We start from the raw sequence: 18,728 nt of genomic DNA on the forward strand, positions 1-18,728 counted from the left end.
AAGCCAAGGAAGACGATCATCAAGGAGCCAGCAGTGATAGTTTCCCCAAGATTGAAAATCTCGGGAAGAAGAAATTTTCTGGAAGTTCGGAATTCGCATGGAAGCGATTTCATGGAGAAGTACGAGTGGAAGAAGGTGAAGAATGTGCTATGGCTGTGGAGAGTCACAAAGGACAAGGAGGTCAACCAACGGATTTTCGAAATGATCGCGAAGTTGGCAGAAGAAGTACCAGAAGTCATAATGATTCCGTTCAAGCTGGAGTGTGTCATGAAGGAAGTTGACAAGGTGACAGAGGAGTGGAGAAAGAGGCTGAAGACGTTGAACAACGTGAAGCTGATCGATTCAAGGAAAGAGGTCGGAAAGCGAGAATTGCCGTTAATTGTGACGTCATCGGATAAGTATGAGACGGGAAAATCGCTGGTGCGATATCTGGAGCAAGTGGCAGAGGATAATCCGTGTGTGAAACGACTGAAGGCGATGTCGGCGGAGAAGGAGGAGCCACGTTGCAAAATGACCAAGTCCGATAAGTAATTAAGGACATTTTGGGATTTAAATGCTTATTTTTGTTTTGTATTTAAGTAACTATTCTAGGGTATTGTAGTAGTTTAGGTTTAGTAAGAGTTTAGTAGGTTAATTACTGTAGGTATTGTATTGTAATGTTGTGAGTGTGAGTAGGTGAGGTGCGTTAGCAAAGAGTGTAAGGGTTGGAGAAGAATGTGAGTCGTGGCGAGGGTCATACCTTTCTCCGGTCAGGGGTCCGGATTTCTAGAGGAGGGGGAAGTTGCCTGGTGCATCTACCCTCCAACCCCTTCTAAAGGTTCCCTCTACCCACGCAACGACACTCCGCTATCCCGCTCGGCGCGCGCACAGTTTAAATTTAGTTTTTGAGGATTGCGAGCTTGGATTTGGCTCGTGGTTGTTCTAGGGACTCTTTTAAGGATTTCAAGTGAGTTTGCTTGAATTCTAAGCTTTTATTTGTTGTTTCTTTTTAACTTGTTCATAATAAACCGATTTTGTTACATTTCTTGTTGATTTTCTTCTATTTTATCACAGGAACCTGATACCCCGGACATACCGCGGGCAATTAATTGGCTCAGAGTTGAGAGACTGCCGCGTTGCTCAGCGAGCGCCGCCTTTTAAACTTTGAATCAATTTATCTCGGTTACTGTAGTAGATATCAAAAAGTGATCAACTGACAAAATGTTTATCTGAATATCAGTGACATTTTATCAGTTCACTACTTTTCAATATTTTTGACATGAAATGAGTTAAATTGGCTCAAAGTTGAGAGGTCGTCGCTTGCCGGCCTCTCAACTTTGGGCTAGCTTATCTCGGTTACTGTAGTAGATATCAAAAAGTGATCGACTGATAAGATATAGGAAATGTTATGATAAATATTTTATCAGTAAACTACTTTTTGATATCTTTCTTAGGAAGCGAAATAAATTGCCTCAAAAATTTTTTTGAAAAAAATATTTCTGAAAATTTGAGTTTTGGACATTTTCAAGGTCCCATATCTCATACCAAACATGATCAATTCTTAACAAAAATATATTATTAAATAGGAAATTTCATATGGATAATTTTCATATTTCAAATTTTTCAAGAATTGCAGTCATGAGGTTTACTAGAGCGCAATTACTGACACAATGCTATTCTGAAACCAAAAAATGTCATAACTCGGCTCAAAATTATCCGATTTTTATAGTATCATTGAATAGTCTTTTAATTTCCAGATTTTCGTAGACCATGCTCTATCTCTGGAACCCAATGACCTAGATATGTTGTACTTGAGAGGCCGCTGGTACCGAATGGTCTCTCAAATCACATGGATTCAAAGTACCAAGAGCTCCCTAATGTCGATTCCTCCCCCAGAAGGAACTCTAGATCAAGCGATTGACGACTTCAAAAAGGCTTATTTAATCGCTCCATTTTGCCAGAAAACGACAGTTTGTTTGGCGATAAGTTTGTTTGAAAAACGAGACTTTGAAACTGCGAAAATGCATTTTAAGCATATTGTACAGATGAGTAAGGAGTCAACAAAGAGGTCCAGTTTTGTTAGTGAAGCTGAAAAATATTTGGCAAAGTGTAATTTGATTGAAGTGGACGAATTAGTGAAAAAAGCTAGAACAAAGATTATTGGTGTCCGTGTAGCTCTGTGGAAGTTTGGTTTAGCGATTCGGGGCTGCCCTGACTATGAGCACGAATATCTCCTTTTCTGGGACAGATGTCAAAAAGTGAAACACTAATAAAATGTTGGTGATATTCTGATAAACATTTTATCAGTTGATCATTTTTATATCTTTCAAACAGACCAAGATAAATTAGCTCAAAGTTAAGAGGTTGGCAGCCGGCAGCGTGCTCAGCCGACCTTTTAACTTTGAACTAATTTATCTCGGTGGCTGTAAAAGATATCTAAAAATTGTTAACTGATAAAATGTTGCAAATTTTATGATAAATATTTTATTAGTTGACCACTTTTTAATACCTCTTACAGTAATCGAGATAACATGGGACAAGTTAAGAGGTCGGCAGCCAACCTCGTAGCTTAGTCGACCTCTTACCTTTGATTCAATTTATCTCGGTGACTGTAAGAGATATCACATTTTTGTCAATTGATAAAATATTACTGATAACATGATAAACATTTTATCAGTTTTCACTTTTTTGATATCTCGTACAGTTACCGAGATATAAGGGCTCAAAGTTGACGGTGGTTGCGGGGCCTGCTACTAATGTGTTTACGGTGGTGAGCTTTTGTAGTCTTTGTAGTCATTGTAGTTAAGCAATTTTGAAATTTTAATTTTTTCTGTAAGTTTTATTTTTTTCCCTTTACCTCTAACAATTTTTCTTGAAACGTTTTTTTGTAATTTTAATAAATCAATTAATTTTTGAAAATCTCTTTTTTTTCAGTTTTTTTCTATTTTTACGGGTTCTTGCCTGGTTTCTACCTTTTTTTTCTTTTTTTTTGTGGAAGTTCATTTAAACATATTCCAAACATTCAAAAAATTTCCTATCAATTGATATAATTTGCATAATTTTTTTCAGATTCTTTCCTCCCAAAAATGCACATCTGCCCAATCGATGAACTTGAAATTCCACAAGAAAAAGATGATATACTGTATGAAGTGGATGAGCTTTTGAGCACATTCCGGGTCAAGGACACTTATGAGGCATTTGAGAAACTTCAATTTGTGAGTTTTAATTAACTGAAAGTTTAGAAAAACTAGAGCTCTCAAATGATCCAAAAATCAAAGTTCTGGGTGGGAAATGAGAGGAGTTATAAGCCTTTTTCGATATATCGACTCTAGAAAATTCAATTTCGAACTTTTCGTATTGGTTTTTTGGGATTTTAATTAAGAAAATTTCGAGGTATCACATGATACTTTAACTAAAGCTCTAGGTTGAAAACAAACAAAGTAATAAAACGGTTTACAGGGGTTAGACGTCTTTCAGAGCCGCTGGCCGCGGCCGACCGCGACTTAGAATAATCATTTTTATACCAAAATGATCCTTGTGGCATGAGCTACAAAAATATATTAATAACTTTGCAGGATTCTAACTTTGAAGCTAGTTACAGTTCAGAAAATAAACGCTAACTTGAAAACGAAGGGAGTTTTGGTGAAACTTTAATTTTAGGGTTTCAAAGCCTCGGAACTACGGTCGACCGCTACCGAGGACAATGGTTTTTGTATCAGAATGACCCTTATCACATAAGCTACAAAAATATACAACTAATTAATTAAAATTCTAATTATGAAGCTAGTTACAGGTTAAAACATGATGCATGTCTCCAGCTCGACATTTTACGCGCTGTAAAAAGTTTACAGACAGGATTCGCAAGCGAATTTGACGATTTTCAGACAGATTTTTATACCGAAATGATCCTTGAAACATGAGCTACAAGAATATATAATTTGCTTTGTAAGATTCTGATTTTCAAGCTAGCTACAGTACCAAACACTAGTCATGTTTAGAGTTAAGCCTCAGCCAACTTAAGAAATCTATGCAGGCATGATTCATTATGAAATTCAAGCATTTTCGTGAAAATTTTTATATCAGAATGATCCTTATAACTTCAGCTACAAGAATATAACAAAGATTTCAGCATCTAAAAATCCCACATTTTGCAGATGTATGAAGATGGCGACGAGTCGATTGAAGTCCTCTTCAGACTCGCCAAATTCTGTTACAACAATGCGGACCAATTGGGGACCGACAAAGATAAGATTCAAATGTTAGAAATGGGAAAGGAGTACTTGGTCAAGGTCTATGAAACGGATAAGGAGAATTTCCTGGCAGCCAAATGGCTGGCGTACCTCTCGTTGAAGCTGCTGGCGGTACTTCCATTCAGGAGTAAAATGTATGAAGCTAGGAAGACAAAGGTTGGTTGGGAATTTATTACATTTAGAATAACCTAAAAGACTTGGGATTTCACTGGGTTACTGTAGTTCAGTAAAGGTGGAGCTTGAAAGATGACAGTAATCTTACCGTAACTCGGTCAATTTTACCGTAAACTTTAATTTTTGTAAACATTCGAATTCCTCCAGTTCAGAGCTTCAAAATGAGTACCCACACGCCTATGTTCCTTTTAATTAGAAATTTCGGCTTTAAAGGCGCATAGGGGGTCCGGATTTTAAGAATCAAGGAGAGTAGGTCATGTTTATACACATTTTGAAGCTGGGAACTTGACAAATTTAGATCCGTTCGAAAACATTGATTTGGTCTACCAATTAAGTAATTTCAGGCCTACCTCGACCGCGCAATCGCACTCCATCCCATGGCGTGGTACCTTCAACATCTACGCGGTCGTTGGTATCACGAATTTGCCAATTTGTCATGGATCAAACGTAAAATAAGCGTTTGCCTGGGATGCACTGCTCCAGAAGGGACCCTCGAGGAAGCAATCGATAACTATAGATCCGCCCAGCAGTTATTCGGCGATTCACTGAGAAACCATGTCTTCTTGGGCATTGCTCTGTTTGAAGACGGCCGGAAATTTGCTGCAAAACGATATTTCCATCGTGCGCTGACTTTCAAAACTATCACGGAAACAAGAATTAAGCTTAATCGTATAGCAGAATACTATTTTTGGAGGTGTTGATTGTTGATTTGAACCCAATTTATCTTGGTTACTGTAAGAGATATCAAAAATATGTTAACTGATAAAATGTTACTGATAACATGATAAACATTTTATCCGTTGACTATTTGTTGCTATCTTTTTCAGGAATCCAGATAAATCGGCTTAAAGCTAAGAGGTCGGTGCTGGCAGTCAAAGCTAGATCTGTTAACTTTGACCCAACTTATCTCGGTTACTGTAAGAGATATCAAAAATATGTTAACTGATAAAATATTAGAAATTCTATGTTTGACATTTTATCAATTGATACTTTTTTGATATCTTTTACAAGAACCAAGATAAATTAGCTTGAAGTTCAGAGATGAACTGAGCCACGCTGTCGACTGCCGACCTCTTAATTTTGAGCTAATTTATCTCGGTCCCTGTCGGAGATATCAAAAAGTTGTCAACTAATAAAATGTTTAACATGTTATCAGTAACATTTTATCAGTTTGCAACTTTTTGATATCTTTCTTGGGAATTGAGATAATTGATTTCTTAGTTGTAGAACCTCATTTTTTTGTTCTTTCTACCTCTGTCTAAAAAACTTGAAGCGGCACTTTTATTGCTTTTTTTTTAAATATTTGAATAAATTCTTAATTGCAAACTTTGAAAGAAACATGACAATGTGTCCTTTTAAAGGAGCATAGCAAAAAAAAATTTGGAAAATTATAGGTTTGAATGAGAATGTTGCCCGTACATGTACATTAAAGAATGTACATTAAAGCCAAACCCTGTAATTAATTCCAAAAATTATGTGAGATTTGATTTTTGTTTTCAAATATCTATTCAATTTTTGATCTTAAGCAACAATTTAGGCATTTTCCAAACTTGAGTTTTTCAGAAAACTATATTTTTTCCTCTGAACTTGGTTATTTTTTGAAATTTTGTTATAAAACTAACATCTTTGAACTTGGCTAGTTCAGAGCTGCGAAATGAGTATGAACATGACCAACTTTTGAAGAAATTTGAATTTCCGACCAACCATGCGCCTTTAATGTCAAATTTCGAACTTAAAGGAACATAGGCGTGTGGGTACTCATTTTGAAGCTAGAAACAAATAAAACTCAAATTTTTAAACATTTCCAGGTTTGGACAAAAAATGACAGAGATACGCTATTTTGAAAATTGCATCAAAAATCCCCAACATTATCAAACAGCGGCGTAACTCCTTACATTTCAGTCCAAACCGAATTTTTTAAACAGATTTGTAATTCTTATTACTAGTGCTTCAAAATGAGTATAAACACGACTGGGCTCCGCCCATTTTGAAATTTCACTTTCAAGGCGCATAGGGGGTCCGAATTTTTCAAGATGAGCGAAGCCTAGGCGTGTTTATACTCATTTTGAAGCTCTAAACTTGAGGAATTCAATAATGTAAGTAAAATTTAATTCCAAACAAAACTGGTCATTTTTCAAGCTCCGTCTATTACCTAACTACCGTAACCCAGTGGAAAAACCCCATGAAAGTTTTATAGCTTGTGCATTATCGCTTTTTTTTTTCTTCTAAAATTAGCTCTTTTTTTAGAAATCGAGGGGGTGGACCAATTCATTTTATGAGCATTCTCCTCCATTGGCTCATTTTTCGAGAATTTTCCCTTTTTAGATTTTTTTCTCAAACAAAAAAAAACAAACAATTTCAAACAAGCGCCACTTTTTGTAGTTCGTACACATTTTTTTTTCAGAGAGAAGAGTACAATTTTTGTTTCATCGTTCTGGAATTTTCTAGCTATATAGCTTGTCTGAAAATATTCTGAAAATTGTTTTTTCTGGATTTTTGAATTTTCAAAATTCAGATTTTTGGAGATAAATTAAAGAATTTCCGAGTTTTCAGAATATAAAAATTTTTGGGGATTTTCTGAAAATCTGAAAATTTGAAAAATTTTTGAAAATCCAAATTTTCCAGAACTTTTTCCAGAATTTTTTTGAAATTAAATCTTAGCTTTCCTCCATTTCCCTTTAATTTCCTGTACTAATCAATCATTTGTTCTAAGAACATAAATCCATCTCACCCAAAAACCCAAAAACTGACATTTTTCAAATTTCCGGTGGTCCCAGATTTCTTGGGACCCCCGGCAATCTCCGCCTCTCAATTTTTTTCAGATTAAATAGAACAAAAAGTCCCAAAAATCTAACAAAAATATATTTTTTCAAAATCACTTTTTTTTGGAAAAATCCCTCGAAGAGTTAGCCCAGGTAATAATTCAAATTACCGTAACTCGATTAATTTTTGTCCAAATTTGAAATAACTTAAAAATTTGAATTTGCCGCGTTGAGTGCTTCAAAATGAGTACTCACATGCCTATGTTCCTTTAAATTTGAAACTTGACCCTTTAAAGGCGCATAACGCAGTCGGGAAATCGAGGGAAATCAAATTTTTCAAAAGTAGGTCATGATTATACTCATTTCGAAGCTCTGAACTTGAAAAATGCAAAATTTTGCGAATAAGTCAATTTGGACCAGAATAAAAGGAGTTAAGATGCTTTTTCAAAGTTTTGTTAATTTTTGGTGTCATGCCCAAACTACCGTAACTCGGTTAACTTTTGTCCAAAATTGAAAAAATTTAAATTTTTGAATTTAGCAAGTTTAGAGCTTCAAAATAAGTACCCACACGCCTATGTTCCTTTAACTTGAAATTTCGAGTTTAAAGGCGCATGGGGGCCAAATTTTTCAAAATGGGCGAAGCCTAGTCATGTTTATACTCATTTTGAAGCTCTCAACAAGGCAAATTCAAAAATGTAAAAATCACTTTCTAATCTTGAAACATTATCAAGTTATGAACACTTTTCAGACTCTAGTTTGTCTGAAAATGGCTGGGAAAGTGTCAAAATCTGCGGACACCGGCAAAAAATTCAGAACGTACTGTCAAGACACAAAAAAGAGAATTGATAAGTTGTGTCTCAAGGAAACGATGACTCGTGAGGAGATGGCAACTAAGAAAGTGGATAAAACAGAAGGATATACATTCTTTATGGCACCGTAAGTATTTTTGATGGTTTTCAGAACTTTGAAATCTTAAAAGTGGTCTGAAACCATTTTTATGAACAGATTTATATTTTCAAGTTGAGCACTCCAAAATGAGTATAATCATGACCTACTTTCCTTGATTTTTAAATTTTGGACCCCCTATGCGCCTTTGAAGTCAATTTTCAACCTTAAGGGAACATAGGCGTGTTTATACTTATTTCGATGCGCTGGAAATGAGAAATTTAGAAATCAAAGATAATTTGAGTTCAAAGTGGAACCGACAGAGTTACGGTAGTTTGAAAATTACACAAAAATTTATCAAAAAAAAAAAAAAAAAAGAAAAAGCGTCGTAACTTCTTTCATATTTGTTCAAACTAAATTTTTAAAATAGATCTGTATTTTTGAAGTTAAGAGCTTCAAAATGAGTATAAACATGACCTACTTTCCTTGATTTTCAATATTTCGACCCCCTATGCGCCTTTAAGGTCAATTTTTGAACTTAAAGGAACATAGGCGAGTTTATACTCATTTTAAAGCTCTAAACTTGAGAAATTTGAAAATTTACAAAAAATCAAGTTCAGAGCAAAACTGCCCGAGTTACAGTAAGATGTTTGTAGAATTGGTCTTGCCGCGAAACACGCTGCGGAATGTTCGAATGCTCGTTGCATTCGTAATTATTGCTACAGTTTGAAGCGAATTTTGAAGCACTATTTGGAATGTTTCCATTTGGATTGTTTGGAATGTAATCAGTTCAATTTGGTCATTTATGAGCATATGATTCTTTGTGACGACCGACGAAAATGCAAAATTCCCGGATGTTTGGCGATTGGAAGAGCCAACGGAAAGGTCAAGGATACTGCTAGTGAGTTTTTACAAGGATTTTTGAATTTAGCGCGTTTAGAGCTTCAAAATGAGTATAAACATGTCTATGTTCCTTTAAACTTGAAAAATAGCCCTTTAAAGGCGCATAAGGGGTCCAGGTTTTGAAAATCAAGGAAACTATGTCATATTTATACTCATTTTGAAGCACTGAACTTGAGAAATACAGATATGTAAAATGGATTCGAATTGGATCAAAATGAAAGGAGTTACGACACTTTTCCATACTTTTTTAAATTTTGGTTCAATTTTCAAACTACCGTAACTCGATCAGTTTTTGTCAAAATTTCAAAACTTTAGAAAATTTGAATTTTTAATTGTTGAGAGCTTCAAAATGAGTACCCACACGCCTATGTTCCTTCAAATTCGAAATTTGACCTTAAAGGCGCATAAGTGGTCGAGCAGTCAAAAATTTTGAAAATAGGTCATGTTTATACTTATTTCGAAGCTCTGAAAATTCTCTATAAATCTGTAACAATCAAATTTATTAGGGAATTTAAAAAAAAAAATTTTTTTTTTAATGATAATTTAAGATGATGATGTCAGGTTTTCAGACACTCCAAGCACGTCAACATCTAACGATCCAGAAGTTTAAAAAGTCGGAATTTCCAGTAAAATTTTATTTGAACTAATATTGACAAGTTTAATGAATGATCTCAACTTTGCATTTTCCCGAATTTACTTTTGAGTTAATTTTTATTTTATTTAAGCTTTAAAAAACTTTTTTCTCTTTTTTCAGACATATTTTAAGAATGTATTTATAAAAAATTTTGAACCGAAGATTCTGGAACCAACAATATAAAAAGGAAAAAGAAGCAAAAAGAGTTTGCCGCCAGCAGGGGTCGAACCTGCGACCTTGGGCTTATTAGACCCACGCTCTAACCGACTGAGCTATGGCGGCACGGAAGGAGAGGGAGGGGGAGGGCGTATAAAAGAGGGCGCATTTGCGAGGAGCGGTGAGCGCCCGCCGGCCTCCCACTGCTTTTTTTCTGGTCTAATTTTTGAGGAATTTGAGAAGTCGAAATTCGAGAAAAGAAATTCTAATTTCTTCCACTAATAATAACCTAAAACTGCACTTAAAAGTCCATTACTCCTTTTTCTACACTTTAGTTCATCTTTTTTGCAATTTTTATCATTTTTTAAACTGATAAGAATTTCAAGCCATGGATTCCCACATGCCTTTTTCCTCTATAAAACCTTCTCTCAAATGATCATTTTCTTATCAGTTCTTCAATTTTTTAGGCATCGATGAATTATTTTCTAGTCTTTTCCATTTTAATAGCTCTAATTTTTGGTGTTTCTGAGGCCAGCAAATGCTCCGATTGTATTGCTAGTGGAAAACAGTAAGATTTTCTGAAGAAATATGAGGAAATTTGAATTTAGCCCGTTTAGAGCTTCAAAATGAGTATAAACATGACCATGTTCCTTTAAAGTTGAAAATTGACCATTTAAAGGCGCATAAGGGGTCCAAAAATTGAGTTTGAAGAAAGTAGGTCATGTTTATACTTATTTTGAAGCTCTCAACAAGCTGAAATCAAAAATCTAGGAAAAAAACAAAAATTTCATGAAATGACAGAGTTACGAGGATAACAAGGTTATCTCCGATTTTCAACCAAACACTATTTTGATCCCAACTTGTGTATTTTTCAACATTTTTGGATAAAACTTAAAACTACTAATTCAGCAAGTGCAAGCCTTCAAAATGAGTATAAACACGACTAGGTTCTGCCCTCTTTGAAAATTGACACTTTAAAGGCTCATAGGGGGGCCCAAAAAACGAATTTCCGGAAAGTAGGTCATGATTATACTCATTTTGAAGCTCCAAGCTTGCAAAATACAGTTCTGCTCTGGAAAATTGTAGTGGACTGAAATGAAGGGAGTTATGAGGCGTTTACATGATTACCCTGATTCTTTGGTCTTATGTTCAAACTGCCATAACTCGTTCAGTTTTTGTTAAAACTAGAGAAAATTTTAATTTTTGGATTAAACAGGCCATGAACTTCAAAACGAGTATAATCATGACTATGTTCCTTTAAATTCAAAATTTGACTTTAAAGGCGCATAGGGGTCTCGAAAATCGAATTTCAGGAAAGTAGGTCATGATTATACTCATTTTGAAGCTGGAAACTAGCTAAATTCAAATATCTAAAAATAAATTGAAGATTTTGAAAATTTCCAAAGTTACGGTAAGAATTCTTGAAATTTCTTGTTTTTTCAGTTGGTGCGTTACAGTCAACGAATGCGGTTTCTCTCCATGTGTGACCTCAATTTCGGTAAGTTTAAAATTAGAATTTTTAGATGTTGAACATTCTGAAAAGCAGAAATCTGGAAAAAAAGAAAAATCATACAAGATAGACTACAATGTTCCTGTCATACAAGATAGACTACAGTTGTTTATTAAATCATACAAGATAGACTACAGTTGTTTATTAAATAATCTATAATTTCCAGAAAGCTCTCAATTGCCCGGAACTTCCTGATAAGGCGCACGCTTACGATGACGCTTTTGTGAGGTCAAAGATTTTGGTGACGACGGCCGCCGCGTTCAATAATCACCCGGAAAAATGCTTCAAGTGAGCCAATTATTATTGAAAATTAAAAATTTGAATTAAGCGCGTTTAGAGCTTCAAAATGAGTATAAACATGACCATGTTCCTTTAAGTTTGAAATTTTGACCCTTTAAAGGCGCATGCGCATAGGGGTCCGAAACTTGAATGCGAGGAAAGTAGGTCATGATTATACTTATTTTGAAGCTCTCAAAACGCTAAATTTAAATATCTACCAATGAACCGAAAATTTCGAAAATCGACGAAGTTACGTTAAAAGCAAAGATTTCGCTAATTTTCACTCAAATATGGTCAGCTAATAAATATAATAATATGATCACAGCTTGTGTATTTTTCAAGATTTTTTGAAAAAACATAGAAAACTGGATTTAATACGTTACGAGCTTCAAAATGAGTATAAACAGGAATATGTTCCTTTAAATTCAATTTTTGACTTTTTTTTTGGCTTTGACGCATAGGGGGTCCAAAGATTGAGTTTCATTAAAGTAGGACATGATTATACTCATTTCGAAGCTCTTAAAATGCTAAATTCAGATATCTACCAATAAACCGGAAATTTTCAAAATCGACAAAGTTACGGGAAGAACAAAGTTGTCGCTAATTTTCACTCAAATATGGTTTTGATCACAGCTTGTTTATTTTTCGATATTTTTTGATAAAACCTACAATTTTGTTTTAAGCACGTTGAGAGCTTTTAAATAAGTATAAACAGGACTATGTTCCTTTAAATCCAATTTTTGACTTCTTTTGGCTTTAAAGGCGCATAGGAGGTCCAAAAATTGAATTTAAGGAAAGTGGGTCATGATTATACTCATTTTGAAGCTCTCGACGCGATAATGTTAACATTCACAAAATTTCTAAGTTTGGACAAAAATTGATCGAGTTAAGGTAGTTTGAAAATTGTACCAAAAGTTAACGAAACTACGAAAAAGTGGTTTCTTCTTTGATTTTTGTCGAAATCTAGTTTTTCAAAAATTTATGTACTTTTCGAGGTTAGAGCTTTTAAATAAATATAAACATGACCTACTTTTGAAACTTTCACTTTTTGGACCCCCTATGCGCCTTTAAAGTGTCAAATTTCGAATTTCAAGGAACATAGACTTGTGGGTACTCATTTTAAAGCTCAAAACTTGAAAAACTCGAAATTAAAACATTTTCTGGATTTGGATGAAAGTTGATCGATATACGGTAGTTTGCAATTGAAGCAAAAAAAAATGAGAATTTATGAAAAAGCGTCGTAACTCCCTTCGTTTTGATCGAAATAAAATTTTTCAAACGAATCTGTACTCCTCAAGGTTAGAGCTTCGAAATGAGTATGAATGTGATTGTCCGACTGGTTTCCCGACCCCCTATGCGCCTTTAAAGTCGTAATTTCGAATTTAAAGGAACATAGGCGTGTGTATTCTTATTTTAAAGCTCTAAACTTGCTAAATTCAAAAATTTTAATTTTTTTCAATTTTGGACAAAAGTTAACCGAGTTACGGTAGTTTGGACATGACACCGAAAATTGGCAAAACTTTGAAAAAGCGTCTTAACTCCTTTTATTTCCGTTCAAATTGGATTATTTGCGCAATTCTGCATTTTTCAAGTTTAGAGCTTCAAAATAAGTATAATCATGACCTGCTTTTGGAAAATTTGATTTTCCTTGATTTCCCGACTGCGTTATGCGCCTTTAAAGGGTCAAGTTTCAAATTTAAAGGAACATAGGCGTGTTTATACTCATTTTGAAGGTCTCAACGCGCTGAATCCAATTAAATCAAAGTTCAAATCAACAATTTTGAACTTCTCCAAAGTTACGGGAAGAACAAATATCGGAATTTCAGAAACGCGATGCCAACAATGTCCCTCTCCAAAACGTTCAGTGTGAATTGCTCAGCGGAAGGTCCCCAAACCAATTGTTTCGGCTTTACCTCATTCGACACTACCCAAAAAGTGATTGTAATGTCGTTCCGAGGAACACAGGGAGCTACACAGCTGACAGAGGAGATTCTAGACTTTTTCACCGGCAAAAAACTGTTCTTCCCCGACGCCGGACACATTTTCACATATTTCTATGACGCCTTCTTTTTCCTATGGAATGGAGGACTGTCTCAGGATATTCGTAATTTGAAGTATAAATATCCGGGATATGAGTTATGGGTCACGGGACACTCTTTGGGCGGAGCCATTGCCTCAATTGCTGCCTCTTATGTGGTCCATACTGGATTATTCGATGGGAATAATGTGAAATTAGTGACAATGGGACAACCGAGAACTGGAGACTACGATTATGCGGTTTGGCATGACAAAACGTTCCCATATTCGTTTAGAATCGTCCATCATAAGGATATTGTACCCCATATTCCACCGCAATACGGGAAAGATGAGCTTTTCCATCATAGGACTGAGATTTGGTGGGTTTTTCTACTAGAATTTGAATTTGATTAAATTTGGTTTATATATGATTTTGTAGCTCTGGAAGTTTCCTACAAATTAATATAATTTTCATGTCTCTGGATCAATTTTGAAAAGAGTTATGATCTACCAAAAAAAAAAGCCTCAATTTTTATGGAAATATTTTGGTAAAGTGTAACTTTCTTCAAAATTAATCAAAATTATTGCAAATTATATCAAATTGTAGCTCTTTAAATTTACTACACAACTATATTCATTTCATGTTTGTGGGTTGAATTTTAAAAAAAGTTATGCGCCTTTAAAGTAAATTTTTTGAAAAAGTCGGTTTTTTGGCACATTCTCGAGTAAACACCTTCTAACTCCCTAAATTCATAACTAATCTGAATTTTCTTTATGGGTTTAGACTTCACACAATTTCAGCTTCAAAATGAACCTAAACACGGCTAGGCTCCGCCCACTCCAGGATCTACAGTAATCCCCACCCCTACCGATATATTTAAAGTTCCGTAACTCAGTCAGTTTTGCTTCAAACGACATAATACTTTTATATTTCAATTTATATTGTTTTGGGCTTCAAAATAAGTATAAACACGACTAGGGTCCGCCCACTTTGAAATTTCACTTTAAAGGCACATGGGGTCCGAAACTTTCAAAGTGAACGGAGCCTGGTCGTGTTTATACTCATTTTAAAGTCCAAATTATGAGAAATTGATATATCTAGTCTTTGTTAAATTTGGAGCATAACTTATCGGGTTACGGTACTTTTTTTCATATCAGAGGAGGATGGGCTACTGTGATCCGGAAGTGAGCAGAGCCTAGGCATGTTTATACTCATTTTGAAGCTCTTGACACTGCAAATTCAAACGTAAGCATGTTAATTACAAGTCTCAAATCCCAAACATTTTATTTGCAGGTACAACAACAACATGTCGACCACCGAACCGTATCACATTTGTGCCGAAGCCGATGGGTTATACTGTAGCAACAGACAACTGGATTCCTATCCACCCGATCATCTGACCTATTTCGATATTAATATGCCTGATTGGGGATCACAAGGATGCCCGAAAATGTAAAAATTTTTATATGGAATTTGGAATGAATAAAGTATTGGCTCTTTGAAATTTATAAAAAGTACCGTAACCCAGTTTTGTTTTGCTCCAAGCTCAACAAAAATTAGATATATCAATATGTTATGATGTGAGCTTCAAAATGAGTATAAACACGTCTAGGCTCCGCCCACTTTAAAAATTTCGAACTCCTATGCGTTTTTAAACACAAATTTCAAAGTGGGCGGAGACTAGTTGTGTTTGGGCTCATTTTTAAGCCCAAATCATGAGAAACTGATATATCTAATTTTTGTTAGGTTTGAAGCAAAACTGACTGGGTTACGGTACTTTCACAGTATTTGTAAAAGCGTGAAAGCGTATCTTTGAAAACAATTGCTCACAATTCAGCTCCCAACGAGCCAATATTTAAAATTTTGATATCAATCGACAGAAAATGTTATGAAAATCATTTTAACATTCTGAATTTTTTGAAAATTCTAATTTCGACGTCATCTAGAACATTCCAAACAGTTGCCAGCTTTCTTTCTCTTGTTTTTCTCTTTATCGATCTATAACTCAGCCTACATTGACTATGCTTGTATGAAAGTTATACCAATCAATAGGAAATTTCATGTAGATAGTTGTAAAATTTTGAATTTCTGAAAAATTCTAGTTTTGACGTCTTCTGGAGCCTTCCAAACAAGAATGCCTCCAGACTCCGCCCCCTCCGCACACTAAACATAGTGGGCCGCGGAACCCGGGTAGTGTCGGGCGCGCGTTTTAATGGCGTCCCCTCGTGCATGGTATACTCTGAGAAGGCCTTCTCCGTTTGCTGTTTTACTGGAGGTACGACGAATTCGAACGTTTTCAAAATCGAACAGACCTAAAATCGAACAGACTCAATGCAGAACAGTCTCTTTTTCGAACATGTATCAAAACCGAACAAGGACAGAATCGAACTGTGACAAATTCGAACTGTGCAAAATCGAACAGTGCAAAATTCGAACTGTTTCGGAGTCGAACTGTCCCAAATTGGAACGCTTTTAGCCATGGAGCGCGCTTGCATTATTTTTGTTTTCTCTTTTTTCCCGCAAATTTATATTGTTTCCTCAATTAAAAATAAACGTTTTCGATCTAATTTCATACGAAATAATTCTGTTTTAGCTTTTAAAATAGAAACGGTTTTTCAGAAAAATGGCTCCGAGAAGAAACAAGCCGATCGTCAAGCTGGAGGGATTTGCGATGCGATTCAAAAAAAGGCGGAAAAGAACTCTGGTACTGTGTTGAGAGGTAAAAATCTTATATTTATAAAAATAAATTGTTTGTTTCAGAGAGAGACGTGCCAAGTGTGACGCCGTTTACAGCTACGACCCAGCCACCAACACATTCACTGTTGAAAAAGATCACGTCAGACACGACGAGGATTCTGTTAGAAGCGATGTGCGTATCAGCTTGGAGAATCTAATGGAAGCATTCAAACATCGCTATAAAAGTAATTTTTCAGACGTTTCTAGCGCGTCAGGATTTGAAGGAAATGGCGAATCATGGAAGACCACGAGAAGTTATCAACGCCGTTCGGAAAAAATATCCGCCTCTCGTTTCCATCGCTACAGGTTGGCATAAGCTCTATTAAACATGCAGAAGAAAATCAATCATTTTTACAGGTTCATATAATGCTAAAAGAAAAATTATCTACAAAGCGAAAGGAGTCAAAGACGATGACACGATGGAAATGGATCGAGGTGGCGATGTTGCGCCACAGTTTGCTCGAACTCTAAGTAAGAATACTAGTTCTGCAACCGAAACATTGCATTTTAGATGGGGAAAGATTTCTAGTGAAGGATTCAACGATTCAAACGGCAACTGGCGCTTCAAGGATGGTTGTATTCGCAAGCGATTTCGGACTCGATCTACTGGCCGATTCTCGTACTGTATTCTGTGATGGAACTTTTGATGCTGTCCCATCTCCATTCACGCAATTATTTACCATCCACGCATATGTATGCACCGTCGCCGTCTTCCCTTTAAAACATTTTGTTGCAGGTTTCCGAATCGGTCGTTCGCCCCGTGGTCTTCTGCCTTTTAAGCGATAAACAGACGGCTTCCTATGAAGCCGTTTTGAAAATCGTGTCAGAGAGCCATCCGCGTCTTACTGTCTGGGAACCATTGTTAGTGATTTGTGGTAAGAAAAAAAATCAAATAAAAATTGAAACATAACTATTGCAGACTTCGAAATCGCTCTCAAAAATGCGTTCAGATCACAGTTTCCGAGAACATGTGTCCAAGGATGTTTATTTCACTTGTTGCAATCATGGCGCCGAAAAGCCGAGCAGTTGCACATTTACGAAGAATTTACGAGTGGGTTGTAATAAGTTTGCTTACTGCTGAACATTATTTTCTAGAAGGATCCATAAAAGATTTCTGGGCCCGCCTGAAGTCGATACCCTTCATTGATGCCTCCCAAACGAAACAATTTTTCGACCTAATTGTTACTACAGTTGCGATGCCGATTCCACAAAATATACAAGGTTCATTTTAGGTTGGCTTTCATTGACCGCAAAAAACCAATTTCAGATTTCATCGACTACCTTTCAAGATTCTATATCGAAAGCACCGATCGATTTCCTCCATCGATGTGGAGCGTAGTTGACAGAACGATGAATGGTATTCATCGCACCACTAATGTAGTCGAAACATGGCACAAAATGTTAACTGTGAGATTGAGTTTTTAAAAACTGTTTCATGAAAAAAATTTTCAGTATGTTTTCTCCAAAAAAAATGGATTGTCACCAGTTTTGATGTCCGATCTTTTGATGAAAGTTAAGGAGGAAGAAGAACACACTCGGATGGACGCAGAAGAATTACGCCTGGACCCCAATTTTCAAGTAAGTTGCTACTGACATTTGAAAGTAGCAAACAGATAACTGCCTCCATTTCAGGTCAACAGAAGTAGAAGATTGAGTGTCATGAAAGACAAGAGACTCATCAAAGCTTTGGAAAACTCACCACTTCCACCGAATGCTCCGCTTACTGGTATACAGCTACTCGACAGCATTTCGATGGCAAATTCGTCATAAAATCCGTGAATTCGTAAACATTTTTTAACACATTGTCAAAATATTTCACATTTTCTGTTCTATTCTTGTTGTTTTTTTTATTTCTAATAAATTTTCGCAGAGAACGATTTGTATTTTTGAAAAGTTTTCAGGAGAAAAATCGAGAATTTGAAGAAAAATGCAAGCGCGCTCCATGGCTAAAAGCGTTCCAATTTGGGACAGTTCGACGCCGATACAGTTCGAATTTTGCACTGTTCGATTCTGCACAGTTCGAATTTGTCACAGTTCGATTCTGTCCTTGTTCGGTTTTGATACATGTTCGAAAAAGAGACTGTTCTGCATTGAGTCTGTTCGATTTTAGGTCTGTTCGATTTTGAAAACGTTCGAATTCGTCGTACCCCCGTTTTACTGAATAACGGCCTTAATTTTGATTTTTGTACTCCCGAGCCTGCGTGTGTAGCGGTCAACCAAAAGTTTAAAAGTTTATATCTTCTGATAAGAGGAATCAGTTAAATTTTGATTAGTCAATGTTAGATCATTGAATATCTTGGTTTGACGTCTTCTGGAGTGAATTTTTCAAAAAAAAAATATTGCATAAAATGATAAAATTGTCCTGGATAAGAAACAATTGCTTATCAAAAAATTTCGTACGATTTTAAGTCCCTGGAACTTAATTGCTCAAATCTTCGGGATA

The 18,728-nt window shown here is 35.7% G+C and overlaps 5 protein-coding genes and 1 non-coding gene across 6 annotated transcripts in view; 5 read left to right on the top strand and 1 right to left on the bottom strand.

The window, feature by feature from the left end:
* Window positions 1–950, top strand: part of CBG11688 — a gene marked incomplete at both ends in the record, with an annotated part of 3,663 nt that extends 2,713 nt beyond the window's left edge. Inside the window, 2 exons of the mRNA XM_045243477.1 lie at window positions 1–527; window positions 890–950. The exon at window positions 1–527 is cut by the window's left edge and continues 1 nt beyond it. Coding sequence (XP_045094665.1) covers window positions 1–527; window positions 890–950 — 588 coding nt within the window. The remainder of the gene's footprint in view (window positions 528–889) is intronic.
* Window positions 951–3,065: 2,115 nt separating this feature from the next.
* On the top strand, window positions 3,066–5,847 carry CBG11687 (the record flags this gene model as incomplete). The annotated part of the gene is made up of 5 exons (XM_002640901.1): window positions 3,066–3,194; window positions 4,134–4,385; window positions 4,748–5,024; window positions 5,231–5,320; window positions 5,798–5,847. The coding sequence occupies 5 exons, from the start codon at window positions 3,066–3,068 to the stop codon at window positions 5,845–5,847; spliced, it is 798 nt and encodes a 265-aa protein (XP_002640947.1).
* Window positions 5,848–7,931: 2,084 nt separating this feature from the next.
* Window positions 7,932–9,563, top strand: CBG11686 (the record flags this gene model as incomplete). Its single annotated transcript, XM_002640900.1, has 3 exons — window positions 7,932–8,101; window positions 8,707–8,951; window positions 9,502–9,563. 3 exons carry the CDS (start codon window positions 7,932–7,934, stop codon window positions 9,561–9,563), a joined length of 477 nt encoding a protein of 158 aa, XP_002640946.1.
* A 232-nt stretch (window positions 9,564–9,795) lies between these two features.
* On the bottom strand, window positions 9,796–9,869 carry CBG28961. Its single transcript has one exon. It is a non-coding gene (tRNA).
* Window positions 9,870–13,374: 3,505 nt separating this feature from the next.
* On the top strand, window positions 13,375–15,005 carry CBG11685 (the record flags this gene model as incomplete). The annotated part of the gene is made up of 2 exons (XM_002640899.1): window positions 13,375–13,928; window positions 14,843–15,005. The coding sequence occupies 2 exons, from the start codon at window positions 13,375–13,377 to the stop codon at window positions 15,003–15,005; spliced, it is 717 nt and encodes a 238-aa protein (XP_002640945.1).
* A 1,507-nt stretch (window positions 15,006–16,512) lies between these two features.
* On the top strand, window positions 16,513–17,347 carry CBG11684 (the record flags this gene model as incomplete). Its single annotated transcript, XM_045243479.1, has 5 exons — window positions 16,513–16,591; window positions 16,643–16,756; window positions 16,797–16,978; window positions 17,022–17,160; window positions 17,205–17,347. 5 exons carry the CDS (start codon window positions 16,513–16,515, stop codon window positions 17,345–17,347), a joined length of 657 nt encoding a protein of 218 aa, XP_045094666.1.
* Window positions 17,348–18,728: the final 1,381 nt, after the last annotated feature.

Source organism: Caenorhabditis briggsae (assembly GCF_000004555.2).
Source record: "Caenorhabditis briggsae complete genome, chrIII, whole genome shotgun sequence".
NCBI lineage: Eukaryota > Metazoa > Nematoda > Chromadorea > Rhabditida > Rhabditidae > Caenorhabditis > Caenorhabditis briggsae.